This window comes from Fistularia commersonii, chromosome 32 (genome assembly GCF_037954325.1).
Source record: "Fistularia commersonii isolate RoL2024-O1a breed Wild chromosome 32, RoL_Fcom_v1.0, whole genome shotgun sequence".
NCBI classification, from domain to species: domain Eukaryota; kingdom Metazoa; phylum Chordata; class Actinopteri; order Syngnathiformes; family Fistulariidae; genus Fistularia; species Fistularia commersonii.
Window position 1 is genome coordinate 3962697 of NC_141315.1, and position 27710 is coordinate 3990406.

The following is a 27710-nucleotide window of genomic DNA, read 5'->3' on the forward strand; positions in this document are numbered from 1 at the left end:
GCACAGATTGTATAACTGCTCTGTGACGGGCATCAAATGAGGAGGATATTTTTAGGGCGGTGATGTGGCGGGCCCCTGACCTTAGCTGCCACGTTGGCTGCCTTTGGGGAGAACATCCACCCAGCCAGTCCCTGTCATCCACCTCTAAACACACAACTTTAATCTCCACCGCTGGCAGGAAGCTATGCTTACTCAAACTTTGCACTTGCCAGAGGATATCCATATTCACTGGAGTGAGCAGGGTGCTGTGAGCTTTCGCTCAGCCGTACGAGCAACTCCTTGAAATAATGTCAGTCTCTCTTAGCCTTTCTGCATTTCTTAAGACGCTGCGAGAAAACTGTGTAAGTTCTGCACCACAACATCATTTAGGGATGTTATGGAACCTCTCCGGGCCAAAATTGTAAGACAGATGTGATTTTCATAGGATGGCACATGTCTTTGATTCCATGTTAATATGATATGCATGGTCCATTCAGTGATCTAAATGCAGGCCCCTAAAGTGAGAGTGTGATGATGAGTGTATTCCAGAATGGCTGGATGAAGCTGCTAACATGTCAGACTGAGTTTTCACACCATCAGACTCCTTTATATTTCCCTCATATCTTCCTACTGTGGCATCATTCATTCTGACAGTGAAATCATTAAACCTATGATATCATATTCCTTTTATTTTGACAGCATCTCCCTCTCTCTCTCTCTCTTTTTCTCTCTCTCTCGCTCTATCTCCCAGTGTGCTCTGGAGAGCATCTCTTATTAAGATGGCTTCAGCGTTTCATCTCTTTTCAAAGTCTGACCTGAATCTGTATACACGTTCAGAACCATGCTGGCATATTTTTGTCATCTTGTATCAAGCCTCTTTAGACATCACACTTTTAACTGCACCATGCTGCATTGCAGCAGTTAAAACACAGTGTTTTGAGAGATGTGAATAAATAAACAGAGCATTGTTTATTTATAGCCATCTACTGTCTTTGTGTCGTTCATGTACGGCGGGAGGCGGTTCGCAGTTGTTCTGCATTTGCTTTAATGAGCTAATTGCATTGTGTATTTGACAGAAGCCTGAAGCTATAGCAGAGTTTTTATATTTTATAACTACCAGATTACAAAGTACAAATATTGCATTGTACTTGAAATGTGGCTGATTTTCAAATTCAACTAAGGTTTGTTTTTTTTTTTCTTAAACTAAAGTGATTTTTTTTTTTAGTTGTTGCTTTTTTTGGAATCATTATTGTCTAACCAAGCGGGATAGGCAAGCGGTAAAAAGAAGTATAATCACTTAAAATATCAATTCATCAGACAATTACTATATTATTTCAAGTTAGATAAATATTTAATTACATCAGTGTTTAAAAGAAAACTTCTCTTCATCAAACTTTTGTATTGGAATTTCTTAGGAAACTTTTGCTTTGCGGCTCAGTGTTGTAGGCGGGACTTGAGCTAAGCGATGTAACACAATTCTTTATTGTCCAGTCAGTTGTCGGGTATGAGACCGTAATTGTGCAAATTCCACCCACAAAACTCGACAGGAAGAAAAATGTTGCAATTTGTTGAGATAATTTCAGATCCATATTAATACAATTCGATCATATTTTTATAGCAGGGTCAACAGCAGTCACATAATCGGAGAGCATTTATGGTGGGATTGATTTTTAAAGCAGGGATTAAACCTACAGCATCCAGAACACATCAATTCATATCAAAACATTGAAAGATAAATGAAACATAGTCACACATGAGAAAATGCAACATTTTTGATGTGAATTTAACAAACTTTGAGGAGATGGTGTCATCAGTATACGTCTGAGAAAGTTTCGAAAGTAAACCTTTTCTGAGTCGAGTCTCAGCGTCAGCTTATTTGACAAATTAAGTAAAATCTTAATTTTGTCAAGCCATTATCAAATCACATTTGTAATAAGTTGAACCAATGAAGAGCATCAAGTCAAGCCAGATTACTGTTTTTTTTTCCATTACCGTCTTTAGTAAAATCCATCAATGACTACCACCAAACATGATTGGTTGATGTATTTATTTGCAGGTGAAAACTCAAAACCATGCATTTCACTTTTTTCCTGATGCAAGATATGGAAGCTCTGTGTAGAAGTATTTTCAAACTGTGGGCTTAAAATTTCACATCTTCAAAATGACCAATGTTATTGGCTCATAATTTGTTGGTTGCTGAAAATGAGATAAATGCATCTTGAAATGACTAATATGATGTTTTAACGTTCAAACGTCGTTTTTGCATCTTGACATGATGTTGTCTTTCTCTGCCGGGCCAAAGATAATTCCAACTCACAGAGCTGCTTGAGAAATCCAATGTTTGGGAGAATGTTTCTGTGCCTACAAACAGTCTGGACAGCCTCCCTGAGGGTGTGTTTTTCTTTGATCATGAGGAAGGCCAGAACAAGAGCTGCTGAACGACTGATTCCTCGAGCACAGTGGACCAGCACCTTACCTAGATAGAACAGATAGAATCACAAAGCCAGCGGATTCTGATTTGCTTGCAAATTATGCATTCATTTTGTTTTGGGGCCTTTTTCCACAGCACAACTGTTAACTTATTAAAGCAGGACAGGAGGTTGTTTTTTTTTTTTTTTTTTTTTCTTTTTCTGATAAAATCAAAATTGCATCGACAGACTTTTGTAAAAGGTTAGGGATGTGTGTGATTCAAATCAGATGTTGCCTGGCAAAAATATCTGAAGAAACTTCCAGACTGCATTTCAAGTATCTACGATAAAAACAATGTGTTCTGTCAATTTTTGGAGGAGTCACGACCACTTGCTGCCTGTAGGCTGCAGGTTTGGTTTTTAATGTGCTTTGTGACGCATGTAATTATGTGATGGAATATAAAGTACATTTTGGGTTCGCCTTAATTTGTTGGGGAAAAAATGTCCCGCATGTTAAGTGATATCAGAAAATGCAGAGGACAATTTCGGAGGTCGTCTTGAAAACGGTCATGAACTGTTGGGAGATTCTGACTATAAATCCATATGATCAAATATTTACACCATTGATTGTTTTGAGATTATAGAGTTTTTGCTTGACTGAAGCTGAATCTGCACCTTCTTGTGCGCCCTAACTTATAAAACCTGCTTGTGTCAGCACTCAGATAAGTGTTGCATTTTATGGCCTTTGGGTTTATGTAAAGACATTTCTGTAGACCGCCGCGCCTCATCATCATCGCCAGAAAAAAAAACATTTATTGTCTCGGTGTAGACGGTGCTTAAATTCAAAGCTCGAGATAAAATCAAAGCTTAATAAGCTAACTAATATCAATTTAGTTTCACACATAAAATAGAAGTTTAAATTCATGCCCTCCGATTAATGTTTTCAACCAACTAAAAGAGGAAGTAACTGGGTCTGACTGTGGAAGTTGAGGCTGCTTAAAGTGTAGTTTATTGGAAACGGATCTTTTTAAACCATACAATACATATAAAATAGAAATTTTTTTCAACCGATTCCTTTCCATATGGGCATAATTTGACAGGATATGCTAAAGTGATGCACGATACCTTTCTGTATCAGAGCACTGTTAATGAAATCAGCTGTCTGGTTGAAGAATGGACTCAAGTCAAACGCTTTGCTGTCTGCTGCTTCCACTCCATGATACAGTACGTCGATATCTTCGTAGAAATGTGGCCCGGTAACAATATGCTGGCGGCCATGTGCGGCATTTACCACATGTGTTATCCCCAGATTCACCAACAGTGGCTTGTCCAGAGCTGTGGCGCTGCAACGTGACATACAGTTTGATGGAAGGACTGGAGTTTTAAGGGCTTTTTCATAGCTCACAGCAGCCGTGGGTGCATATTTCTACAAATGCATCATCGGTGCATCAGTTGCACGGAATTCATGATCGTTCCTCTGGTTGGCCAGATATAGGATTTGTTTGCAGCAACAGTTTCATATTCAAATCAACATATTGCAGCCATGCCATGAAGTGAGAATGTCACTTACGCGTCTCCAATGTAGAGGTTGGGCCAAACCTTGTTGACAGCTCCAGTGGGGCGTCTGTTCTTCAGCAGAAGGCTGAGCAGATCGCAGGTGGGTGGTGACTGATATTGTGACTCCTCCTCTGGACTCATATCTGCAACTGTCGCTTGAGTGTTGTCATGTAATTATCACAGATTATATTATGCAAAAGTTGGATAGCAGCTTTATAACTTTTCCAAGTACTTCATGTTCCCTGGGTTGGAAATTTGTGAATTTCTTTTTTGCTACTCTGCTGTTATTTTTCTTCCCTCTGGCATTTGGAAAGCACCTACAGTAAACTCTAACCTTGTTGCCTGCAGCGCGATCTGTTTGCCATCTGAGCTGCATATCAGTGTTGCATGAAGGCTGAGCCCTGCTGGAACCAGACAGCTGAGGATACCAGTCTGGGCAGGAGGAGAGTGGGCTATTTATTCCTCAGATGACTTTGACAGAAGCCCGACTGCTTCTGTTGTGACAACTTCTACTAGAAAAACCATAGCGCTGTTTACAGTTCCAATAGCCGTGTTGACTTGTTACAACAGGTCTCATTGGACCATATTATGAAGCACATATATAAACTGTGTTTTTGGAGGGTGACAATACAGGATTGATTTTATTGTAGAATTGTTAATTAGGCTATTCTTTTGCACCGTTGGAATCGTCACGCACGTCTTTGTTTTCATCAAAATGTGCATATACGTTGTTATTCATTGAACTCTTTTTGACTCTTAACCCTGTTTTGTTTCTATTCCCATATGCCTCCAAGCCGAGTCTCCTTGGCAGTGAGGAAGACTTGTGGCTCAGGTCCGACTTGGCAACAGCTGAAGGCGCTTGGTATCGGGATGCATACGTTTTCTAATTCACATATTACAGCGATAGGAATTCAAAACGGTTTTGTATGTTGTTTGCTCTAGATTTGCAGGGTGTTTTGCACGTGTGCTCTGGGAGAGGATTCGATCCTCAGATGCTATTTCTGAGGTAGTTTCCCAAGAGCTCTTTGTATTGTTTATCCCAGAAAAAAATAAAACCTTTTTTTTTTTTTTGTCAGTGGGGTTATGATACAATTCTAAATTGGTTGTTTTAGTTTTAGGAGCGTTTTTGCTTGGAAATCACGAGCATATCCTTGTGTTTTTGGTCATGACAAATATATAAAAACAAATGTATATGGAGATACACGATTTTCTCCGGCTGTATAAACTAGCCTAAAATGGAATGTTCAAGTAAGGAAAAGAGCTATAAATTCTAATATAGATTTAGTATCAGAGTCCTAGTTACTATCCACAAATGTATCAATGTAAATTGACTTGATTTGACTTGTGACTTAGAAAGATTGAGGATTTAAGGGCACATTATTAGGATTTACACTAAAAAAACAACAACATTTAGTTTATCGTCCTAATTTTTTCACCGCATTACTATTGACACCTCATTGCTAATGGTAGTCCAACTGCTACTTACTACTTTTAGCATAAAGATATGTTACTTTAGGGTGTTTGTTTTATTTGTTTGGTTGGTAGGTTGGCTGGATGTCTTTTGACAGATGCTCAAAATACCACGAATTTGCCCTAAATGTAAAGTTGGTGTGCCAAAGACTGATCATAACATCAGATAATAAATGCATACGGTTGCTTTTAGTGACCCGAGGGTTCTGAAATAAACATTTCCAACTATAAAGAACAGAACTGAGGTTCAAGTTGTCATTGCAGTACTCAAACAACAATGAATAGTTTTCCGCTGCTGAAAGATATTTGACAGCTATTCTATAACGTTTCATGTTATTTCCCGTTGAATGTTTGTCAGTCATATACTAGGATTTCTAGTTTTTCCAAAGCTCTAATAGTGAGCCCGATGTCTCGTGCAATACCAGATATTCTGGTTGAGAAGTGACAAGGTTGTCTCACATTACTATTATTATTCCATAAATCATTAGATTATTAAAAGAAATGGCTGTAAACCGGCCGGTGGAGGCATACATCACAATTTTGGTATTCCTAATTATATTTATTTCTTATCTACATCAGAGCTCTGAGAGCTGTATGAAACGATGGACGCTGTGTCACGTCTGGCCCTCTAGACCGTATCTCCTTGATAATCCCTGGCAGTGCAGCGTTTTGTCCAGCTCTCGCAGCTGCTCCAGAAAGCCAGCATTTGGTGAAACATTCCTGTTGGCGCTCACAGCTTTAAGGGCTTCCGCCAATGTCATGTTCTCGTGGATCATCAGATAGGCCAGGACCAGGCTGGATGAACGGCTGATACCCATTGCGCAGTGGACAAAAACTCTACCTGACAGAAAAAATATAGTCGGTAAATGTGTTAGTCTTGTGCTCAGACATCCTCCGCTAGCTCCGTGACTATATGTACAACCGTGCAACAACTGGATTATGGTGGTGAACTTTATTCTAACTGTCTAATTTGTTACTCCTTTGTGGATTAAAAGGCATGCACATCACAGCAAGGAGTACTTCTAACTCCTGACTAAAAGTTTTCAACAATGTCGCATCAAATGTTTCTACACACGGTAATCCCTGGTTCCTTATCGGACCTAAGGATTAGTGCGCACAGGAGCGCGTAATTGAACTGTCTTGGCGTCTGTGTATTTCTGCTGGGGATTACTGTTGGCCCCGCTACACACTGGAGCCCCTGATCAGCCAGCATGTGAAGGAAGAGGCTTCATCTTATTACTGTCATGTCAGATACTGACTTCACTTTGCATAACAGGCCAGGCAGGCACAGGCCACAAACATAATTGTGTAATTTCCATGTCCAATGAAAGTGTTGCTTACAAATTACCAGGGCAATCCATTTAAAACCAATTTTCCTGGCCAAGGTCTGAGCCTATGAGAAGATTACCATGGGGGAAAGATATTAGCTTGATATTATGTTTAGTGATTGATTTGCATTTTAATGACTCATACAACCCGGGCTGCGGTAATGGGAATTGACTGACAAATGTTTTCTGTTGCTTGCCTTACAGAAAAAGATGTCTTCCCCATGTTAATGCGTGGAAATGATGAGGAAGAACCTTGTGCATGTTGAGAGCCTCTCACCTGTGGGCGAGCTCAAAGCATGCCGGATGAAATTGGCTGCCGGGTAAAAAAAAGGACTCAAGTCAAATGATGACATGTCGAATGCTTCCACTCCATGATAAGTGATTTTGGTGTCCCGGTAGAAGCTCGGGCCTGTGTTAACGTTGAACTTCCCGTCGGCGGCATTAAGCACGTGGGTGATGTTGTGCGCAAGGAGGGTCTTCTTGTCTTTGGCTGCGTACCTGAAAAGAATAGCAATCAACAGGGAAATGTCAAAGATTATGCACAGTCAGTCCTAAAACAGATCAATAGGCATTCTTATTATTTAAAAGCGTCACCATCCAGTGAACCAAGCAGCAAAACTTGATGCTGTGAAGTTTGTATATCTCTCTGAGGGGGCTTATCCATATGTGGTTTTGAGTCAGGGACATGGGCCAACTGGGCTCCAAGTGATTGAAAACAGCAGTTAAGCATGTAAGGTATTTGTCAGTATTTGTCGCTTTCTTCGGGAATCCAAAGAGGTGCAAAATTAAAATTTTCATATACCAACAGATTGAAAAGCATTGCTCCCTAGGCAGCTTATTTCACACGAAGCCAAGAAAGACAACACCCTGACATAAACAACTAAATTGTTTTTTCGACGCGAAAAAGTTACGTCAGATGTTTTTATTTATTTCATCACTTTGAAAAACATTGTGATCTAGGACGATTAGTCTTCCATATGTATTTAAAGTGAACAACACTATGATGAGTGATTGAGGAAATTATAAAAAAAAATTAAAATTTAATACGCGCTGCAGTGGTCAGCGCTTCAGTTTGGTTCTGACAAAGGGGGATCTTTCGGTGTGCAGTTTGCATCTTCTCCCCGTGTCTGGGTGCATTTCCTTCGATTTTCCTTCCACAGTTCAAAAACACGCAGCAGGTTATTTGCCCCGAGCGAGTGAATGGTTGTTTGTGTCTGTATGTGGCCCTGCCATTGACTGGCGGCCAGTCCAGGCTGTACCCCGTCTCTCGCCCGACGAAAGCAGGGATCGGCTCCAGCATCCCCCGCGACCCTGAGTGCAGGATAAGCGGCAGAAGGCGGATGGATGAAATTCAACCGTAAATCATAACTTTGATATATATTTATAGTCCAAATCATAGATGGGATATGTCCAAAACATGAGAAAACTGAGGATGGAACCTTGAGTTACCCCACAAATCAACTGAGATGTTTGAAAATAAGCCTATTTACAAAGCATAGTTTGACTTTTAAAAATATTAATAAATCAAGTGGCGCTTTGACATGATTGATATATGAAGAGCTATAGCCTGGTTGGTTTCGATAGACCGAGAGTTTACAGCGGTAGGCTGTCTTTTGTCGGTGTCTTTTCCGAAGCAAGACAGCAGGTCCTCTCAAAATAGTTTGTAATTCGCTCGTGGTTGCTAGTATGTCCATGTTATTGTGTAACTCTTTGCAAATGTAATGCATTCATGTTTACGCCTGAATTGAATGGTGTTGCAATACAATAACAGGCTAGTAAGACACGCATCAGTGTGTTTCTCTTGCAACCAAATGTCTCTCGATATATCTGAAAAGGAGTGTGTTACGTCAGTGAAAGTCCATTCTGTATTGCAATGAGCACGACCATTCATGAAAAGAAGTGTTCAAAATTGTGTTTTTGAGCAGCTTTACAACCATAATGCTGTACGTTCTTACATGTCTCCCAAAAAGATCCTCGGCTGGACTTCGTTCAGATGGTTGTTGGCCCCTCTCTTTGTCCACATCAGTCTGTGGAGCTCTGAAGCCGGGGGGGTCTCATACCTGCCATCTCCCCCCTCAGGGTTCAATGAGCAGCTGATGCCTCTGGGCATGTCTGGATGGTTAGGCTTTTACAACCTGTCACATGAAAAAAACATCACTTTTTACTTTGTTTTAACTGGCTGAACACTAGTCATTTTTTATATTTGGAGCACGTTCCGAAGGAATTGAATGTGTCAGGAAAGTTTGTTTTCTCATTACTTGCTTATCAATAAGGAAACGTACCACTGCAGGCACAAATATCCTGAAATGCACTAAAGCGAGCGGCGATCATCTCCGTAACACTGAGAAACAATGTGGCATTAATATGTGGCTCACTAATTGAAACATTAGGCATACAGACTTTAAATACAGACTATAATTATGCCTATAAATGCACTCCACAGTGGCAAAGGACCACAAGAACACATAATTGTAGGATGGCCTTATGATGCTCTCATTATTTTATCCACGGTCCACCAGCTCTTGTTAGATTATTTATCTCCAGAGATACATAAAAATTGGTATTCAAGGGCTGTAAACATCAGTTTTTCATTTCCTGCAGGCAAGTATAACCTGTGCATTTACAATTTACACTCTGGGGTTTAGAGGGACTTATACAATGCGTATTGTATATATTAGCATCCATTTAGGCTGCTGTGTGATTCTGCTCCAGGCTGGGGATACACAAGTGATGTATATGCATTGTTATAGTAAAGAAACTGATGGCAGCTCTGCTTCTTATTTGCATTCTGTATGCGTTCTGTGGAGACATAATGTGGTACTCGGGTTTGGAGATCTATTGTCGTGTCCACAGGGATGAGTCATTGAGACCGAATCTGTTTCGCTGACCTTTTGTTAAGCTGTCGCGGCATATGGAAGTTCACTCAAACATCATGATGGCTTTATCAATCTCATGCTTTTCACACATGTGATGCCGTATGCCAGCGAAGCCGCTATGGATGCGCTGGTTCCAGGCGGGTGTATGTGTCTGGAAAGCAGTGTGTACAACATGTGCCCAAACTACCTGGAGGCTCTTCTTTCTCTTCATTGATCTATAAGTACAACCCTTTCCTCCCTCCCACAGTCAGGGCAGAGAACTGATTTCCCTGGTGCACATGTTGAGCTGCAGTGCTGCTTTCACTGCTTCCCCTTAGGCTAACCTGTCCTTCCTGCTCTACTTCTGTGTAATTAAAGATGCTATGTATGGGAAAGTGCCCATGGTTAACATGGAGGGCAAATAAAAATGGCTTTTTACCGCCTCCAGGCCTTTTCTCAGTGGTTTTATGAATTACACTTCTCTCCTCAGCCTTTCGGATCTGCTTTGTCTGCATTTGTATGGAGAATTAATAAAACAAGACAGCACGGTAATCAGTCAAGTGGTATAGTCACAGTATAAAAAGTGCTTCATAAACATGTTTACCTTGCAAACTAAGGTATACATTATGAATCCATAGGCTGTTTTGATAAGCTGTACACAGTAATTAAAAAACACACCGAAACTTGCCTTGGCTGGAAACGTTGTTTTCCAGGTCTCACTGTCAGAGTTACATGTAGGTCGACACTCACAACCGTTTCTGTTCTCTTTGGTAACCGACCCTGCAACCTTTTACGCTATTTTAACATCCGAATCTCAGCCTGAAATAATTTTGGCATCATCTGCTGCATTCCTTAAAGGTTACTGGAGCTAGCAGCACAGGGGAGGGAACAGGACAACAGTGGTAGAACTATATCACTGGTGCAGTACTTTAGCTGGGTGGGATTTGACACAGTTCAGGGTATGTAAAAGCATTTGGAAATAAATGTGGGGTTTTCTTTATTTTAAGTTCCATTTTACCCACTGGGTAGAGGAAAAAAAACATCAGGGTTTGCATTTTATAACTTGAGTGGGAGTGTGTGCAAACCCAGTCTGTGATTGTTAAAATACTGTAAAAAAAAAAAAAAACCAAACAGTATCAATATCTCTTAATCACTGTCAAATAAAATATCAAAAATAAAAATGACTCTTTACAAATGGACATTAAAAAACATTTGGACTTTTGCTTTTTCTTTTCACTTTGTTTTTGTTGTAACAGGATATCACATAATATGTGTGTGTGTATGTGTGTGTTTGTGGTGAAACATTGAGAACCAAAGATATTTTGATGCCTATTGGGGATCAGCTTAACTAATGTGGAAAAACTGCCACACAGTGAAAAGACAATTGATAATAATCTGTTTATTCCCATTTTAAATTGCAATGTTAAACTCGAAAGACAGACAGAAACACTTCTGTTGTTTCTCAAGCAAATCTAACAGACAACTTTCACTGCCATGTTTGGTCCTTACAGCTGTAATACGAATTTAGGATGACAATTTCACAAAAGATAGGTGAAACACTAAATCCAAACTTTAAAAAAGAAAGAATAAAGTAAGCAGTTTTTATAAAATAAATTAAATGGCTATACCATAATAACAATCTAAAGTTAAGCTGTTGCATATGAGGCAGATTAACAGACCCAATGGTTGCACCAGAATAAAAGGCCATTCTTCCTTTCCGGCTTTCCTTTTTTAAGCCTTAAAATTAAGGTTTGGTGGTCTTGCCCACTTATTAAACACGCAGAAATCCATGTACTTACATGTTCAAAAGTTTCCCTCCAACTAAGCTAATAGCATGGTCATTTATTCTAAGATAGAGAAAGGTGGACCAAGTCATGTTCAGCAGGAAAGTCCCTCATAAGTATCAAGTTTTTACATTCAAAAGTAAGACAGTAAACATCTCAAAGCGAGACAGAAAACACAAATGCAATTTCTTGGCAACTCGTTTCAGTCAACGGAGTAACGCATTTACAAAATCATGAATGTTTCTTAACCTTCAGTACGGTAGATCCATACTGCTGAGGTAAAATCGCCATCATAGACCTGTGATACAGGCTTTGCGTGGATGGGGTTATTAGTGTACAAATGTTGCACAGAAAATAAAAATCTTGCCTAACACATGTGTATTTCATGTATCTAATACACAATGTGAAGGGCTATTTTCATTTTTTTTTTTTTTTTAACTATTTTCTTAAACTTGATTTTTTTTTCCCTATAAATAATCCTGCAACACTTTTTTTTTGTTGTCTCTTTGTCCTCCAATGATCCCGATCCCCCACTTTTGGAATTGTTTGGTGAGCGCTGCCTGAGGCGCTCCATCAAAAATTCATCTCGAATCACTGAAGTCACCTAAGTCCTGGTGAACATGCAGTTCCTGTCCGAACTACATTTCTTGGCAATGAGTTCGATAATCGTTAGGACATTTCACTCCGGACCAAAGTGTCACATCCCTTGAAGTGTCGCTATAAAGTGTCTCGCTCACAGTATCTGGCATGTTTTCTTTTTCCTTGTAAGCTGCAGATCAAGATCCAACAGCAAAGCCAGGAAATTCCTATTGGGGTAGATGGCTCTCTTCAGGATCAATCTCTGCAAAGCCTGTTTGAGCGGGAGGTGATGGTAGATCATGAGGTACGCTAACACCAAGGTCGATGAGCGGCTCATTCCCATGATGCAGTGCACCAGCACTTTCCCTGAAGAAAAGACAAGATGAAGGCCTCAGTCTTATTAGCGAGCAGGATTAGTGTGAGGCCTCAGTCTTATTAATATCATACATGACTGCCCATCTCACACTGTGGCCTTTTCTTTTTTCCTGCTATGAGCTAAAAATAGTGCCTACAGTTCATGGTCTTTGTTCATTTAAGGATATTTTTCAGACTGAGACCCAATGTCCCTTTAAACCCATAATCGTTCGCTACTTGATAGCATCTAAGGAGGGATTCATGGCCACTGACCTGACCAGATGAATTTTTATTATGGTTTTTGTCCTTAAATCATATTTTCAGATGTCACATTTAGGTTACAGATTAAATTGAGCAGGTGGCATGAGGAATGATTTACGGGAGAGTTTTCTAATGATACAGCAAATGAAGTGGAACATAACTGTTTTGTGATATAAACTGCATTTAACTAACTATAATCATTTATTAATTCCCCTGGGGATATTGGTTTTCTGCATTCAACCCATCATGGATGAACCATGAGCAGTAGGCTGCCGTCTACCAGAGCAGTTATGGGTTCAACAACACTTTGACACACTAGGAGGGGCTGGGAATCAAACCAAGAATGTACAGTTCCAAATTGCTCTACCTTTATAGATGCTTGTGTTACTAGTAGTACTTTTTAAAGTAATTACAATGATATTATACCACTGTCATTCTAAATTACAAAAGTAACAATAACACATTTCTACGAAAAGTAATATGAAATTCCTTCTTGGGACAGGTTTTACAAATTATTGTCAATGAAGGAATCTTCCATCTGCAGTTGTTTCCACTTAGTCTATAGTTTATCTTTCCCAATCTGAAAAAAATAAACAAAAAATTTTATCCAGCCGAGACAATTTGACCACCATAGATCAATAATTCTTCAATATGAATTTTATTATCTATATCCTGGTCTTTTTTCTTTTGAGTCTTTTTGAACTTTTCCCTTTTAATCCCTTTGAATGGAACATTGACTTTATTGTTTTCAGACCTAGATAAAAAATGTTAAATATATGTACCTACATTTGCATTCATTGTTTAAAAATCATCAGGCTGTTCTCAGTATTGGCAAGAAATTGTTGTAAAGTTAACTTAAAAATGTTACTTTCTACTATCTGCCAGACATCACATGAGTAAATCCTGAAATGAACAAAAAACAAAAGGGAAAACAGTAAAACACTGGAAAATGAACAAATAATCAAAACAAAAAAATAAATGAACCGTTTCTGATGACAGCGGTGTATTTATTTGAATTCTGAAGCAAATGCCATGACATATTTTAATATTGAAAAAAATATTTTAATATCCTCACATTATATTGTTTTATTTTTCCAGGCGCCCAAAGAAACTGAGTAGATCCTGTGGAAAACAAGCCTCGTAGAGTCTTACCGTCAGGAGACTTCAGACCCCTATGAATGAATTCGGCCGCGGGCCGGAAATAAACGTCCAGTTCAAAGTGTGTTGAGTCATCGGCCGGAATGCCACAATACTCGATGTCCTTGCCATAAAAGCTTTGGTTCCCGATGCTGCCTTGCTTGGAGTGAGCAGCATTCAATACGTGAGTTATGCCTAATTTCAGCAAGGTAGCCTTGGTTTGAGCGATAGCCCTAACAACACAAAGATACAAAGAGTATTACATTTTCCGAATGATATAGTAGCTGATATCAGATGTGTTCAAGAATGTCAGCTACTCATAGCACTGCGGGCCAAACTCATCAAGTCACACATGGAATTGAAATAAAGTATATACTCACACATTTCCTATGTATATATTTGGCCAAACCTCGTCAATTTGACTGAGGTTTAGTTTGCATGAGTCCAAAATCCGCTGAAGATCCTTCACAGTAAGATATTCTTTTCTCTTTCCTTTCAAGGCTGACATTTTAACTCTTAAATTAAATCCTCTGTCTTGGATCGATCCCTGGCCCAAATGTTTGTTGCATTAAAGCAGTTCCTTTCTACTCCAGCACAGGATGATCTGTGCAAGCAGGTGTTTATCTGCTGTCACTGGACAGTTACCCAATTTAGTGCTTAACCTAGCGTGTAGTCTTACTTGCGCTGGAGGCAGAACAACAAACACCGCAGCCTGGGCTCTGCTTTTCACACCACGGTGGGACTCTGATTTAATAAGCCTCAAACCAAGATGAATCATTCCATAAACCCGTGATAATTGGGTGTAATTATGGACAAATGTTTAAGTGCTTTGCTTCTGCTGGATTGCAGAAATGCTCGGCGTAATGCAGCATTTATTGAACAAAAATAGCAAAGCGGTTAGTCCACCACTCTCGAATGAATGTTTTGTGAAAGAAAATTGGATAAAAAGGGGCAAATTTTGCCTCGCCGCCTTCATCTAACATCAAACAGTCCTCACCCGAGAAAAAAAAACAAATCTCTTTTTACCCTCCTGTCGTATTGCAGGTCTGTCAGTTGAAAGAAACAATCACAACCCCTGTTTTGCAATGTGACCTTTAACGCTTCTCCATAGTTATGAATGTGGATGTAAGATGTGTGCAAGAGGATGTGGTTCGACTCATTGTTTGCTTACAAAGTCAGTTAATAAATCACTCCTGGTCATTTTAACCCAGAGACTGTCATTGATAGATTATTTTAAGTGTAGCGTCTTCTAATTGATAAATGACGTGTGGTTTGTTAAATCCAACTTGCAATGATTGGAAAAAAAAGAGCATCTAATCAAGTGCAGTGTTGGGTTGAAGGCATAAATGTAATATTGTTACTTTAGTCTGAGTTGTATCTAACATATTCTCGCTCAAAACTGAGCATCTTATCTCAGCTATAGATCATACACTGATGTCATGTGTTCATGATAGAAATAAAAATGAAGTGCCCCAAAATTAACCACAAATATCTTTATTGATATTTGTTATGTTTCAAGGCAGTTGCATTTTTGCTTATGTAACATCTCCTGATGGGTTTTTCTCAACGCTTTTTTTTCTTCAAATTGGACTCGGGGCTTTTTTCTTTTTCTCCAATAATCCTGCAATCGGTGTTGTGTTCAAACATGATTATGAAGACCATGTGTGTCTTTCCTCCTTGTTTGGTTCAAAATTTGATTTTTTGTTTTTGCCAATCTCTATATAAGAAAATCTGCACAGTAATGCAAAAGGGAAATGTAGTGTTACACATTATAAGAATCACTTTCCAAAGAGTGTAATTAAAAAGCAATGTTTTTTTCTTTCAAAAAGTAGCACATTACTTGTAGTATCTTGTATTTTTTTACTATAAATCAACGTGTGGCTGACACATTTTCCTTCATGAGAAGCACGTCAACATTTAATTTCTCTGAAAAAGACACATCACAACAAACTCCAGCTCAGCCTTCAGGTTTTTAATTCTACAGAGTAAAGATTATATCAGGTCCTACTATTGCTACTGACTGATGGTGTGTGGAATTCGTAGTCTTTCGTGGTAAAATGCATCCAGGCGAAGCTTCGTCTGATTGTCAGAATCCATACATGCATGTTACCGGACATAATACTGGACATTTTCATCAAATAACTTTGCTGTGTTAAAGGTCAGTTTGTGTCTAAAAAGAAAAAGGTTGTATTTCTTGAACCGACTATTAAAACAACAAGTGTACAAAGCAATAGGCAAAAAAAGCAACACAAACCCTTAAAGCTAATGCTCATTATTTCAAATGCATGAACAGAGGGTTAACTGTCAAGAGCCATTGAGAAAAATAATTACATTTTCAAATACTTGAAAGGAAGGTACATTAACACCATAATGTGATGCATTAATTTACCGACTGCAGGCACAATGTGAGAAAAAAAACATTTGAATGAAGTTTTGAGAAAATATAGTTTTGATTATTACGTGTAAGCCAACTAGAGCCCTGAAAAAAATCCATATGCAGCTTGTATAAAGGGACTTTCAACACACCTGTAATAATCATGTCATAATATTACCTTAAAAAATATTTTCTAGCCTCCTTCAAATGCCAACTGGAACATCTTTTAAATTACCTATATGTAAGGGAAGCATGGGCAGTTTGGATTTATCCCAGAACCCTTAACCTTCAAAGAAACCCTGGGAGGACTAATGAGCATAAATACGCTCTGATGTTTGTCTTATACCAGAATGTGATGTTAAAAAAGCACAAAGAATTTCCTCTTGAAAAATCGCAATTTATAACATATTTTAACCCTTGGGCACAGGCATTGTTGTACTGCATGCACAATCCATGCATGGTTGATGCCGTACACAGGTTGCATAGTGTTAACGTTGGCTTTCCACAAGTTTTAACTTATGCTCGGTATGGTGCAGTAGATGCGATAATAATGCCACATTGTGCTGCTTTGGGAGTGATTTCCTGTCCAAGGGAAACAAAGGAAGTGATGCCAGTCTAAACAGCTTACCAAAGTACAAGAAGAGTAGAAAAGAGTGGGAAATTGCTTGTGGACGTACACAACTTCCTAAGGATCCGCAGCTGTGATCTTGCCGCTTCTCTCCGGATACATTTGACACATTTAGCCGAGCTAAGCTGCTGAAAGAGCTCAGGGGTGCTGCTAGTTTTAAGCAGACACGAAAGCGCCGTGCCCACACTCTTATTTTTCACACGCATACAAAAGGTCCTCAGAAAATGAGTGAAGCCCGCTCAAAGAATTGCCGCAGGAAAGAGGCACTGGATGTTCTCCTGCAAGGATGTCAACAACCCACCACTGCAGAAGTAGCATCTGTGGACGAAAGATTGGTAACGGTGGAAGTTGTCGACGAGTCACCTGGTTGGTCTGCACAGCGGTCCATAAATCTACAGTAAACAGCCAATGACTAAATGTGGGGCTCCTGACAACAGACGCTCTCTCTCTGCTAATAGCCCAATAGCAAAACAGTTGCCACATGCACACCGGCAACTTAGCCCAACTCTTCCCTCTTCGCATCTTTAGTCGTCTTCATTTGGAAACTCATTACGACTTCGGTCTTCAGCGCTATCCTCCTCGCTCGAGTCTCTCTCGGCTTCAAATGGGAAGGGTTGCACAGATTTCATGTTTTTGCGCCGTAGGGTATGAATGGGACCAAGCCCAGTGCAACCTTGTGACGTCTCTACCAAGATTGCATTGCGACGTAAACAACAACGGCTGCCAATGAGTGAAAAGTTCTCTTGTAATTTTATGCAAACTAAGATATGTTGAGAGATTTTATTATTGTTTTTAGGTAGCTGGTACAAATGTTGAGCAAATAGTACAATAACGTCTTGGCAACCGGGGATCCCTTTAAGGACTGGTCAGTTTTCCTTACTGGATATACTTCTTAACCAACAGGGAAAACAAGTTTTGAATATTGAAATGCAATATTTAAAAAACTAGCCTAATTGATATTGTGATATTACATAATGGGCTTCAACTACTTTTTAATTACATAATGCCATGATGAATACATCAAGAATCTATTGTTTCCTGATATAACTGTCTCTTGTGAGTATATTTGTAATTGAAACACTAAAAATGCTGAAATTTCAGTAAAGGGTTGAGAAACAGGAGTTCGGTGTGTAAATACATTATTAACAGGCTTTATTTAACAGTCTGATTTGTTAATGGCTTTGTCATGATGAAATCTTGACATATGGGGTTGTAACTTTTAGGAGCTCGAGGGGAAGCTATGACCCGAAGGCTTAGAGAAGTGGACTTTATTAGGTTGGTAGCTGGTTTGATTTTCTGGGCCAAACGGTAAACCTTTAGGGATCCAGTATCTGATAAATAAATAAGCGTACTACATTAATTTATTACCTGTTCATACACCATATGAATGATTCAACAATCACAGCTGTTGTGACAAGTGCACAAGTTAACGCTTTAAAATTTGCTTTAGTGAGCTCGGACACAGGGTAACGTGATTGTACAGGTGGCCAAAGTAAATGCCAAACAGGTTTATTTAAAATTCAACTGGAGTGGACTTATTTCAATTTACGAAGCATTATGTAATGCTTCTGTTTATTGTTTTTATTTGAGGTATTTTTGACTAGAAATTCCAAAGAGATTTAAAGCAGGGATTTAGAATGAAAGTTTATTGCATTTGACATGTATTCATGTGAATAAGAGCAAAAGATTCAATAACAAAGCATACTTACTGAGCTAGTATATATACTGTATACGAGTACATGTGAATAAGAATCTTATATGCTGTAAATATATGTTTTTGGAAAGAAATTTTTATCCAAAGTATTTCAAATGACTCCACACTGATAAAAATATAATATTAATTTGGAGTTCTGTTTGTTAACAATAAGAAAATGAATACGTATAATTTAAAATGATGTCCTGTGCAAGCTTTGCCAAAAATTCTTTAGGTTTTTATCTAAGTCAAATTTTAAATTTAGGACACTTATTTGTAAATTAGATTGCGAAAGGTCTCTATTTACTTCAGTAAATGATTTCCCAACAGTCCAGCACTGCACAGAACCATAAATGTTAGGTATTTTTCATGAATGTAAAATTAGAATTATGATCCGATTTAGCCAACGCTGAAATTCTATTTACACAACTAATATTATGCTAAGTGTCTTTTGAAAACCGAAAATGCTTCATCTTAAGGACCCACAGCACAAGCATCAACTCTGTGAACTAACCAAGAGGGAGACAAGTATCTCTCCCCCTACTGGCCGGTTGTGATATTTTCACGGTGTCGTCCTCAGTTTCAAATCCAAGGCCCGGAGCTGTTTGAGGAATCCCTTGTTTGGGAAAATCCACCTTCGCTCTTTGACTTTATTGATGGCCTCTAGAAGGGTACAGTGTTGCCTTATCATTAGATACGCAAGGATGAGGGTCGCCGACCTGCTCACTCCAACCGCACAGTGGACCAAAACCCGAGCTGGTAACATAGGAGAGGTCGATAAGCCCATAACATCACAACGTTATATTGATTTTGGTCCAGAGTAAATGAATGTTTTCACGGCCAGACTTGAAAATAAGCGATGTATATTTACCACCGTCTGTGTCAAGCGCATTTTGAATAAACTCTGCCGAGTGAAGAAAATAAGGGGAGAGGTCAAAAGACGGCGAATCATCGGCGGGCACTCCATAATAATCCACAGAAGATCCATAGAATTCACGATTCCCCTGGCAGTACATCCTCCCGTGAGCTGCATTCAGAACATGAGTGATTCCAAGCTTCCACAGGCTGAAGCGATCATTGGCCACAGACCTGCATGTGGAGGAAAAAAGGAGTCTCATTCATTTCTACAATGGAATACTATCAAAATGTGCATGCTATTTCATGCTAAAAGATGATTCACAGCGAGACTTACATGTCTCCCAGGAATAGATTTGGCCAAACTTCATCCATGTGATTGCCAAAACGTTTTCCTCCGTACAAAATTTTAACCAGGTCTTTCACAGATGGAGTGGGAGGGGAGACCGGGCTTGTATCTTGCAGATTATCCATGATACACTGCACGAAAAACTTGCATTTAATTCTTATAACCGATTCGAAATGTGCATTTACAATGACAGATGCTGGTCTAAAATGATTCATTGATCCATATTCTATATCTTGCTCATTTCAATTTATCTTTTGAGAAAAAAAATCATATCCAAGCAAAAGTGCTCAGCTTTCGAACAGCAGGTAGAAATACAAATATCTGCATTTTGACACCGTCCATTGCAGCGCCTTCTTTGCACCAGATGGTGTCAGTGTTGGCAAGGATCGTTCTCAAGCGTTATTGAATTTAAGTGCGCAGCTTATCTGGACATTACCACCTTGTGTTATAAACAATGCTAACCAGCGCGAACCCGGGGCGAAATGATTACCGTCAAGCCCGGTGTTTTTCAACAGCAAAATGTGATACGAGTTCCTCAGATTGTTGTGAGATGGCGTACCGCTAGCTAGGAAGTCTGTCACCTTTCAGCGTCGTCTTGTGTTCCATCTCAGCCCGGGTGAGTGAACGCGAAGACCGCGGATAGATGAAGCTAGCCTGTGACCTGCTAGCTAGCGCCTGACAGAACCGAATTAACCTCCCGGGGAGTGTTGTGACAGAGATGATGCTCTCTTCCGGCATGCCAGCGGTGACTTACACGGTTAGCTTACAAAAATATCAGTTATTTCTGGCCGTGGGAAGATATCGGTTACACCTTAAGACCCGGTCTGGCTTTCTTTCATTACACTGCGATGTGGGTACTCGTGTTGGATGGGTGCAACTGGATCGGGTGGTCGTTTGTGATTTGTACGAGTACAAAGTCGTACAGTCGCTATGATAAAACCATGACAATGACTTAAAAAGCTATTGGAATTCCTTCATAACCTTCATGGAATCTCAACCTGAATGCTAGTGTGATGTCTTCAGGTCAGGGTGTCAGTAGGATATATACGGCAAACGACCAGTTTAAAGACGTTTCCTGATTTAAGTGATGCTATAAAGCTTGTTATTCTCCTTTACCTACTGTTATTCTCCAGGGTGTGGTCCCCCTGTGCAGGGTAACGTTCTTGCCCTTCTTTTACATCACACATCACTCTCTTAATGCATAAATCCGCCTTTTATCCTCTTCTACAACATCAACTTCAAACTTGGCCTTTGTATTCCAGGACGCACAAGATGCATGATTTGGAAATCAACGCAGAGCGAGCATAGGTATCAAATACGATTGTCTCATTTGCATTTTTAAACGCAATTGTTTGGGGGAAAACTGTGAAGGAATCCATCCACGAGGAGGAAGAGTGGAGGATTTTTGTATTGCAAGAGTGTTTGTTTCTTTGCTGTTGCATCCATGACACTTGTTATCTGTTTGAGTTCCTTAAACACCCCCTCCAGTCAAACGCTTGGATTTCTGTATTTACCACGCCAGTTGATTTTTACACATCGACTGTGTGTTCGCACAGTGGGATACTAAAAGGCTGAAGGCAGTTTTTTCAAATTGTTTCAATAAAAATTTTACTCATTTAAAATCCCCTTCGGACAGGCAGGCCCTCAAGCTGAATTTGTGACATCACCATTATTTTGAATCCTTCTGTCACCTAATTTTCACAATTCAGAATTACCTTAAGTGCACCATCGATGCTAAAAGACGGAATCATGAACGGTGGGGCACTTTGAATCTGATACTTGGAACTTGTAATTTGAAAAATATGTAAAAAATATTCTGTATTCTATATTATTATATGAGGGAAAAAAGGTAATGTAATGTCATAGTTTATTATCATTTTTGTATTACCTTTGCAAAAAAATGCGAGACACATTTATCAGGGATGGCATTTGACATACATTTTCCTTATTTGTTAAGCCATAGGACAGGGCAGAGGGGAACATGTTTATCCAAAATTCTCAAGGCTTGATACTAGTTATCATGATCTCATCATAGGCTATGAAACAAATTACTGAATGACGTGTACTTAGTCCCTCTGCAGAATATTGATTGCCTTTCATTTTAACAGTTGTTTGGTAATTTGTGGCAAATCTTTTGTTGACATTTACAGGTGATGGATTTTGTACATTGCAATTGAAGACTATGATCTTTGTGAGGATTTATATTACACAGATTCACCTGTTCAAATTCTCCAAACAATCAATAAGCTGTCAAAACAACAAGATATTAGGTATTTATCTAGACATTATTATTCTCCATCAACCACAAATGAAACATATTTTAATAGGCCAGTACTGGTTAGGTACATTTCTGACATAATTACCTGAGAGTTTTGAAACAAACAAATCTTTTTTTTTTTTTTTTTTTTATTATTGAGACAAGCTGTCAAATGAGGGAGTTTTCTATGGAGGTTTCACACAAAGTTTGTAGTTCTGGAATTGCAGAATCTGTGGAAATAAAGTGTCAGCTTCCTCCCAAGAATGTCAGTGAGGAAGTGTCACTGTTAGTCATAGCAGGCAACTGTCAAATATATGTCTTCTGTTCTTCTAGCCCTCAGAGGGAGTTGGAAATGACACAGCTGAGTGTCCGCCGTTGGACACCCAAACACGTTGCCAAGTGGTTAAAGGAAGAGGGCTTTTCCGACTATGTCGACCTGCTGTGCTACAGGCATCGACTGGACGGCACCAGCCTGCTCGCTCTCAGCGAGTACGATCTCCGCTCTCCGCCTTTGGAGCTCAAAGTTCTGGGGGATATTAAGCGGCTGATGCTGTCGATCCGAAAGCTACAGAAACAGAATGCCGATGTGTTGGAAGAGCTGGGCCTTCCATATGACGGCCTCTCTCCCACTGGCTCGGGAGGCAGCTTGGACTGGCTGTGTAACGGAGACCTGGGCAGAGACTGTGACAGCACTGACACAGCACCGGTGGGAGAGGAGTATCACCAGTACACCAACGGGAAGTATAAGCAGCAGACAAGGCGCCTAGATCCAGAGTACTGGAAGACAGTGCTCAGCTCCATTTATGTGGTATTTGTGTTTGGCTTCACGTCCTTTGTCATGGTCATTGTGCACGAGAGGGTGCCTGACATGCGCACATATCCTCCGCTACCCGATATTTTTCTAGACAGGTGAGTTTGATAGACCGTCGTTAAGTTTGTTTAGCCTTCTTTCTCAGCCTTTGCTAAAAGAAATATATGGATCAGCCATGTGCCACCTGAGCAACATAGAAACATTTATCAGCTGGCAGATCACCACATCCCCTTGCCCTCCTTCTATGTTTCTATTATTGTCCCCACATGCTTCTGATGGGCTGCTTTGGTTTTCAGAGACCTTAGAGAGTCTTTTAAAATGACCCACTTTTGACTGTGGGTTTTGTTCTAACCACTTTTGAGCCACTACCGGGACTCTTGGGTAATCTGATTACATAGAATCTAAAAGAAATTCACCTTAGAGCAGTGTCAATTAAACACTTAATCGCTTATTAGTCAACACTTAACAACCTAAAAAATCAGCACCAAATAACCAAAGATTGCTTTAAATTGCCTCTGAATGCCCTGAGAATAAGCAATAAATTAGTGGGCACCGAATGTCGAAGATTATCAAAGGATTAGGCACACTTAATTTTAATTATTGAAATTGTTTATTCAAAAGGTCAGACTGAACACTTAATTGAGAAGCATTTTTCAGTTATTTTACTAAAATTTAAAAACTACTTCTCACCACGCTGCTGATGCACTCAGTTCATAATTGTGCGTTTCATGTCTCCCATGTATTACTCTCACCCCTGAAAAAGATATATAAATTTAATAACCGTTTCAGCATACTGAGATATCATGTTTTTCCGTATCGCCTGGCCGAAGGCTCATCCATTAACCGATAAATGATTTTTGCAATTATTATTATTATTATTATTATTGTTAAGTCTCCTCTTTCAACAGTGTGCCTAGAATACCATGGGCCTTTTCCATGGCTGAAGCAAGTGGAGTGATCTTGTGTAACATCTGGCTGCTGGTGCTGCTGCTACACAAACACAGGTTGGTTTCAAGCTATGTTGTTGACTCATCAGACCTGAACTATGTGTCACCTTAGTAAAGTACACAAAAGACCAACATTCACTGTTGCTTGTGATTTTAAGATCCATCCTTCTGCGGCGCATGTGCAGCCTAATGGGGACTGTGTTTATGCTGCGCTGCATCACCATGTTTGTCACCTCCTTGTCTGTGCCGGGTCAGCATCTGCAGTGCTCCGGAAAGGTAACGCACCGACTCATCTTCCAAGATCTTCTAGAACTTGACTGCTGACTTTCTGGTGAGGTTATGGTTTGTAATATCCCTTCATTTGTGTGCTATTAGATGTATGGTGACATGTGGGCTAAACTGCAACGGGCTGTGGCCATCTGGAGTGGTTTTGGAATGACACTGACAGGGGTGCACACTTGCGGTGACTACATGTTCAGCGGCCACACTGTCGTCCTCACCATGCTCAACTTTTTTGTCACAGAATGTGAGTATCCTATCTTGACATACTGTTCAGCTGTTTGTCTTAAGACCTCTGGGGTTGCCAGTATCACCTAAAAACAAATCTGAAACTCACAAGAAGCAAATTGAGTTCCAAATGTCATTTGTGTTCCTTATCTGTTAATAATTGATCAGTAGTTTGTCAGATCAGCTTAGTAGAGGGATTATTCACGCTATCTTTAATGGTTAATGGTTAACGGACGTAGTACGGAATCACTTTTGAATGAAGATTTCTTGACATGTTACAAACACGTCCAACAATGTTGCTTTAATGGAAGTTTGATTGTACGGTGTTGGTTTTTTGTGTTAACATTTTTGAGAAGACCAATGAAAACAAATGACACCTTGATGTGAGCTTCAAAGCCATATCGGAGATATAATTTAATTTCTTGTGAACAGTAGTTGATGCTTCACTACCACCTGAGACAGTATTACATTCATTTTCAATGCTCCCTCTATGTTCTCTAGCTACAAACATTTATATAGCCATTGAAATATCAAAGTGGGCTTCGGGGTTCGGCTATCATTGATTCATGAAACTGACGAGAACATATGACCTATTATTAAAGCCTGTGAGATCACAGTATTACTCATGATGAAGACAGGTCCAGGAAGAAAGTGTTTAGCCCTCTTTAGAAACATTGGTCCTTTGTTGCCATCTAATGTTTTTTTTTGGTAATACAACTGACCCCATGTTCCCAATCTTAAATGAGCCAAAAATATTGTGACATTTGAGAGTATTACTTAAATATTTAAAAAACAATCTTTGCTCAAGTGATCCACTAGGGATGGAAGACTGTACTCTGGCTCAATATAGGAACGGATCCCAATATCAAATCAATTAATATGACCCCAGAACATAAGCAGTTGCAGGAGGTTTTAATTGACATGCTGATCAAGGTGATTCACAGGCAACATTGATTAGGATCATATCATTATGTTACCTGAATACATTAAAACCTAGATAAAACTTGCCAAAACGCTTGGTAACCTGAACATTAATGTGACAAAAAAAAACCTGTGCAAGTAGCAAGAAATCACCCAATATTTTTCAGGATTTTTAAAAACCAGAAAGCACTTAACTGAAAAGCAGTAAGAAATTGTAATGGAATATAAGGGAAATGTACTTTACAAAAAAGGAATAAGGAAATGTTTGAAAAAGCTTTTACACCATTACATCTATAAGATGGAATAAATAAGAATTCTTGATCTTGCTTTTTATTGGGTTGTAAATGCAGTGTGTATTCAACCACTTTTTTCTTCAATAGACACTCCACGGAGCTGGAACTTCATTCACACCTTGTCCTGGGTCCTCAACCTCTTTGGCATCTTCTTCATCCTGGCTGCACATGAACACTATTCCATTGATGTGTTCATAGCGTTCTACATCACAACCAGACTTTTCCTCTACTACCACACTCTTGCCAACACCCGGGCCTACCAACAGAGCCGGCGAGCTCGCATCTGGTTCCCAATGTTCTCCTTCTTTGAGTGCAATGTCAACGGGCCTGTCCCCAATGAGTACTGCTGGCCTTTCTCCCGACCAGCTGTGTTGAGGAGGCTGATCGGATGATGAGCGGCAGTGCAACTCTGAGACACTTTCGATGCTTGTGCTGTTAGTGTTCGCTTTGTCAAGTTGCCAACAGAGGCAGTAAGGGTGATACTCTTATCACAAAGACGACCGATGTTATCCTTTCAGCGCCGAGCCCTGCCAGGAAACACAGGCCCCGTCCTTCTCATATTTTATGGACTTAGCTCTTGGACTGCTTCTTCTGTCACCATTTTCAACAGGATTAAGTAATAATCCCCAAAACCTTGCAGGGTTTCTTAAATGTTCCATTATCCTCCTTTGCCGGATTTGTAAAGTGAACATTTGCTTAGGTTTTCTTCTAAGGGGGTGTCATTTTATGTAGCATAATGGATTTTTTCTCAGTATCTCTGGAATTTAAACCGCATCTATAATGAGTATTGGAATTGCATATCATTAATGAAAGCCACAGTTACAACATTTTCCCTCAGCAGTGAACATCACCCTTTCAGGTAGTGTCATTCTGTCATGTCACTGTAATGATTTCATAAAATGTCCAGTTAGCGAAACAAATACTTTTATCAGCCAAAAATATAAAATGAATATTTTATTTCCCCAGCTGTCTTAAATATAGTTTGATTTGCCAATTACCTTGATTATGCTTATCCACAGGTTTTCAATGTTAACTAGTTGTATAATCCTTTTCAATCCATGCACTGTGCAAATGACCACACTTAGGTACCATCCAAGCTTTTTCTGATGCTCGATGAATCCTTGAACATTCATCTGTAGTACTCGTGCTAATCTTTAACTTTGTATGTATTGTTTATATTAATTTATTTAATTTTTTTTCTATATGTCAATAGGTATTTTTATATTCCATATACAAAGTTAAAGCAACATGCACATGGACAAGTATGTTTACAGTTGCTCAAAACTATGTATTTGTTTAAAACACAATGTGCTTTTTAGGTGTAATGGTGGTTATAAGTCAGCCTCCTCATTTCATGGAGTAAAAGTTGCCAGTCATAGAAGCGATGTAACAGAGTTTTGTCATTAGAGCAGAGAATTTCCAAGAGTATTTCAAATGGACTTTCCAGGCTACTACATGCATTGAGGAACAATGATGTTGTGGTGATACTGAAAAGACACATTTCAGTCATTTCATCATTAAAGAACTGAAGTCGAAAGACCAACTTCTTACTAACTCTTTTATTACAAATTATCTCTACAACCCTCTACAAACACTTGCTGCATAGCAGATAAAATAGACGGCCTGAAACTAAACACATCCCGTGATATTTGGTCCAGAATGGGAAAGCTTAAAGTTCATTATTTACTGTGTGACATGAAGTTTGCTCATGTGCTGTTGAGGATAATTTCCCAGAAAATCATACAAAATGTTCAATATGGATTATGAATCTTTGGATTTTCTGTAGATTTCTTAATTTGCTAAGTACACACATGTACATTTGATTTACAATGGAGCTCCAATGCTAAGGGCAAATAAGGGATTTTAAGATACTGTTTTCCTACTGGCCGTGAAGGTGTTTTGGGAAGGTGGAGGACAGTGCGGAGATGGAAGATAAGTGAAACCACTGTTGTTTAACTGTGCTAATAAAGATAAGGTTTGTTTACTGCCAAATCGTCATTGTTCAGCGCGTTCATGCCGACATTACAATACATTCAGCTTGGTGCATAGGCGAAATGTAAACCCCAAGAAGCTACAGTCATGGCCAAAAGTTTTGAGAATGACACAACCATAGAAACAGCTGGCAAACACGTAAAAACCCTGAAGGAACAGACTTTGTGAAAGTGTCATTCTCAAAACTTTTGGCCATGACTGTACTATGTGGTGTATGAGAGAATACAGGACTGTCTCAGAAAATTAGAATATTGTGATAAAGTTCTTTATCTTCTGTAATGCAATTAAAAAAATAAAAATGTTATACATTCTGGATTCATTACAAATCAACTGAAATATTGCAAGTCTCTTATTTTAATATTGCTGATTAA

The 27710-nt window shown here is 39.3% G+C and overlaps 5 protein-coding genes across 9 annotated transcripts; 1 reads left to right on the top strand and 4 right to left on the bottom strand.

The window, feature by feature from the left end:
- Positions 1-1399: 1399 nt before the first annotated feature.
- Positions 1400-4416, bottom strand: LOC147215174 (dual specificity phosphatase 29-like). The gene is made up of 3 exons (XM_086139936.1): positions 3958-4416; positions 3513-3730; positions 1400-2455 (listed from the first exon to the last, which is right to left on the bottom strand). The coding sequence occupies exons 1-3, from the start codon at positions 4083-4085 to the stop codon at positions 2220-2222; spliced, it is 582 nt and encodes a 193-aa protein (XP_085996062.1). The 5' UTR covers positions 4086-4416; the 3' UTR covers positions 1400-2219.
- Positions 4417-5961: 1545 nt separating this feature from the next.
- On the bottom strand, positions 5962-10440 carry LOC147215175 (dual specificity protein phosphatase 13B-like). Of its 2 annotated transcripts, none has more exons than XM_086139934.1 (4): positions 10286-10440; positions 8698-8877; positions 7020-7240; positions 5962-6255 (listed from the first exon to the last, which is right to left on the bottom strand). In XM_086139934.1, exons 2-4 carry the CDS (start codon positions 8850-8852, stop codon positions 6029-6031), a joined length of 603 nt encoding a protein of 200 aa, XP_085996060.1. In that variant the 5' UTR covers positions 8853-8877; positions 10286-10440; the 3' UTR covers positions 5962-6028. The 2 variants fall into 2 exon arrangements, with proteins under 2 accessions (XP_085996060.1, XP_085996061.1); XM_086139935.1 differs by having other exon boundaries at positions 10276-10428.
- A 540-nt stretch (positions 10441-10980) lies between these two features.
- On the bottom strand, positions 10981-14326 carry LOC147215176 (dual specificity protein phosphatase 13A-like). The gene is made up of 3 exons (XM_086140044.1): positions 14093-14326; positions 13728-13945; positions 10981-12326 (listed from the first exon to the last, which is right to left on the bottom strand). Exons 1-3 carry the CDS (start codon positions 14218-14220, stop codon positions 12115-12117), a joined length of 558 nt encoding a protein of 185 aa, XP_085996170.1. The 5' UTR covers positions 14221-14326; the 3' UTR covers positions 10981-12114.
- A 1347-nt stretch (positions 14327-15673) lies between these two features.
- Positions 15674-20321, bottom strand: LOC147215177 (dual specificity protein phosphatase 13A). 3 transcript variants are annotated; one of them, XM_086139951.1, is made up of 4 exons: positions 20171-20321; positions 19600-19742; positions 19279-19496; positions 15674-19163 (listed from the first exon to the last, which is right to left on the bottom strand). In XM_086139951.1, exons 2-4 carry the CDS (start codon positions 19734-19736, stop codon positions 18970-18972), a joined length of 549 nt encoding a protein of 182 aa, XP_085996077.1. In that variant the 5' UTR covers positions 19737-19742; positions 20171-20321; the 3' UTR covers positions 15674-18969. The 3 variants fall into 3 exon arrangements, with proteins under 3 accessions (XP_085996077.1, XP_085996079.1, XP_085996078.1); XM_086139953.1 differs by having other exon boundaries at positions 20193-20291; XM_086139952.1 differs by having other exon boundaries at positions 20102-20239.
- On the top strand, positions 20088-27502 carry samd8b (sterile alpha motif domain containing 8b). Of its 2 annotated transcripts, none has more exons than XM_086139950.1 (6): positions 20088-20227; positions 22202-22777; positions 23588-23683; positions 23785-23902; positions 24002-24152; positions 25435-27502. In XM_086139950.1, exons 2-6 carry the CDS (start codon positions 22221-22223, stop codon positions 25737-25739), a joined length of 1227 nt encoding a protein of 408 aa, XP_085996076.1. In that variant the 5' UTR covers positions 20088-20227; positions 22202-22220; the 3' UTR covers positions 25740-27502. The 2 variants fall into 2 exon arrangements, with proteins under 2 accessions (XP_085996076.1, XP_085996075.1); XM_086139949.1 differs by lacking the exon at positions 20088-20227 and adding an exon at positions 20462-20919.
- Positions 27503-27710: the final 208 nt, after the last annotated feature.

Excerpts from the sequence above, each read along its gene's own strand:
- samd8b (XM_086139949.1), top strand. The coding sequence starts at position 20,888 with ATGATTTGGAAATCAACGCAGAGCGAGCATAG. Across the intron at positions 23,684-23,784 it reads CTGCTGCTACACAAACACAG|ATCCATCCTTCTGCGGCGCA; the intron begins GTTGGTTTCAAG and ends TGTGATTTTAAG. Across the intron at positions 23,903-24,001 it reads ATCTGCAGTGCTCCGGAAAG|ATGTATGGTGACATGTGGGC; the intron begins GTAACGCACCGA and ends GTGTGCTATTAG.
- LOC147215177 (XM_086139951.1), bottom strand. The coding sequence starts at position 19,736 with ATGGATAATCTGCAAGATACAAGCCCGGTCTCCCCTCCCACTCCATCT. Across the intron at positions 19,497-19,599 it reads AATCTATTCCTGGGAGACAT|GTCTGTGGCCAATGATCGCT; the intron begins GTAAGTCTCGCT and ends CTCCACATGCAG. Across the intron at positions 19,164-19,278 it reads TGCGCTTGACACAGACGGTG|CTCGGGTTTTGGTCCACTGT; the intron begins GTAAATATACAT and ends CTATGTTACCAG.
- LOC147215176 (XM_086140044.1), bottom strand. The coding sequence starts at position 14,220 with ATGTCAGCCTTGAAAGGAAAGAGAAAAGAATATCTTACTGTGAAGGAT. Across the intron at positions 13,946-14,092 it reads AATATATACATAGGAAATGT|GGCTATCGCTCAAACCAAGG; the intron begins GTGAGTATATAC and ends TTGTGTTGTTAG. Across the intron at positions 12,327-13,727 it reads GGGTCTGAAGTCTCCTGACG|GGAAAGTGCTGGTGCACTGC; the intron begins GTAAGACTCTAC and ends TCTTTTCTTCAG.
- LOC147215174 (XM_086139936.1), bottom strand. The coding sequence starts at position 4,085 with ATGAGTCCAGAGGAGGAGTCACAATATCAGTCACCACCCACCTGCGAT. Across the intron at positions 3,731-3,957 it reads AACCTCTACATTGGAGACGC|CGCCACAGCTCTGGACAAGC; the intron begins GTAAGTGACATT and ends GTCACGTTGCAG. Across the intron at positions 2,456-3,512 it reads CAGTGCTCTGATACAGAAAG|GTAAGGTGCTGGTCCACTGT; the intron begins GTATCGTGCATC and ends TGTTCTATCTAG.
- LOC147215175 (XM_086139934.1), bottom strand. The coding sequence starts at position 8,852 with ATGCCCAGAGGCATCAGCTGCTCATTGAACCCTGAGGGGGGAGATGGC. Across the intron at positions 7,241-8,697 it reads AGGATCTTTTTGGGAGACAT|GTACGCAGCCAAAGACAAGA; the intron begins GTAAGAACGTAC and ends TATTCTTTTCAG. Across the intron at positions 6,256-7,019 it reads TGCTTTGAGCTCGCCCACAG|GTAGAGTTTTTGTCCACTGC; the intron begins GTGAGAGGCTCT and ends TTTTTCTGTCAG.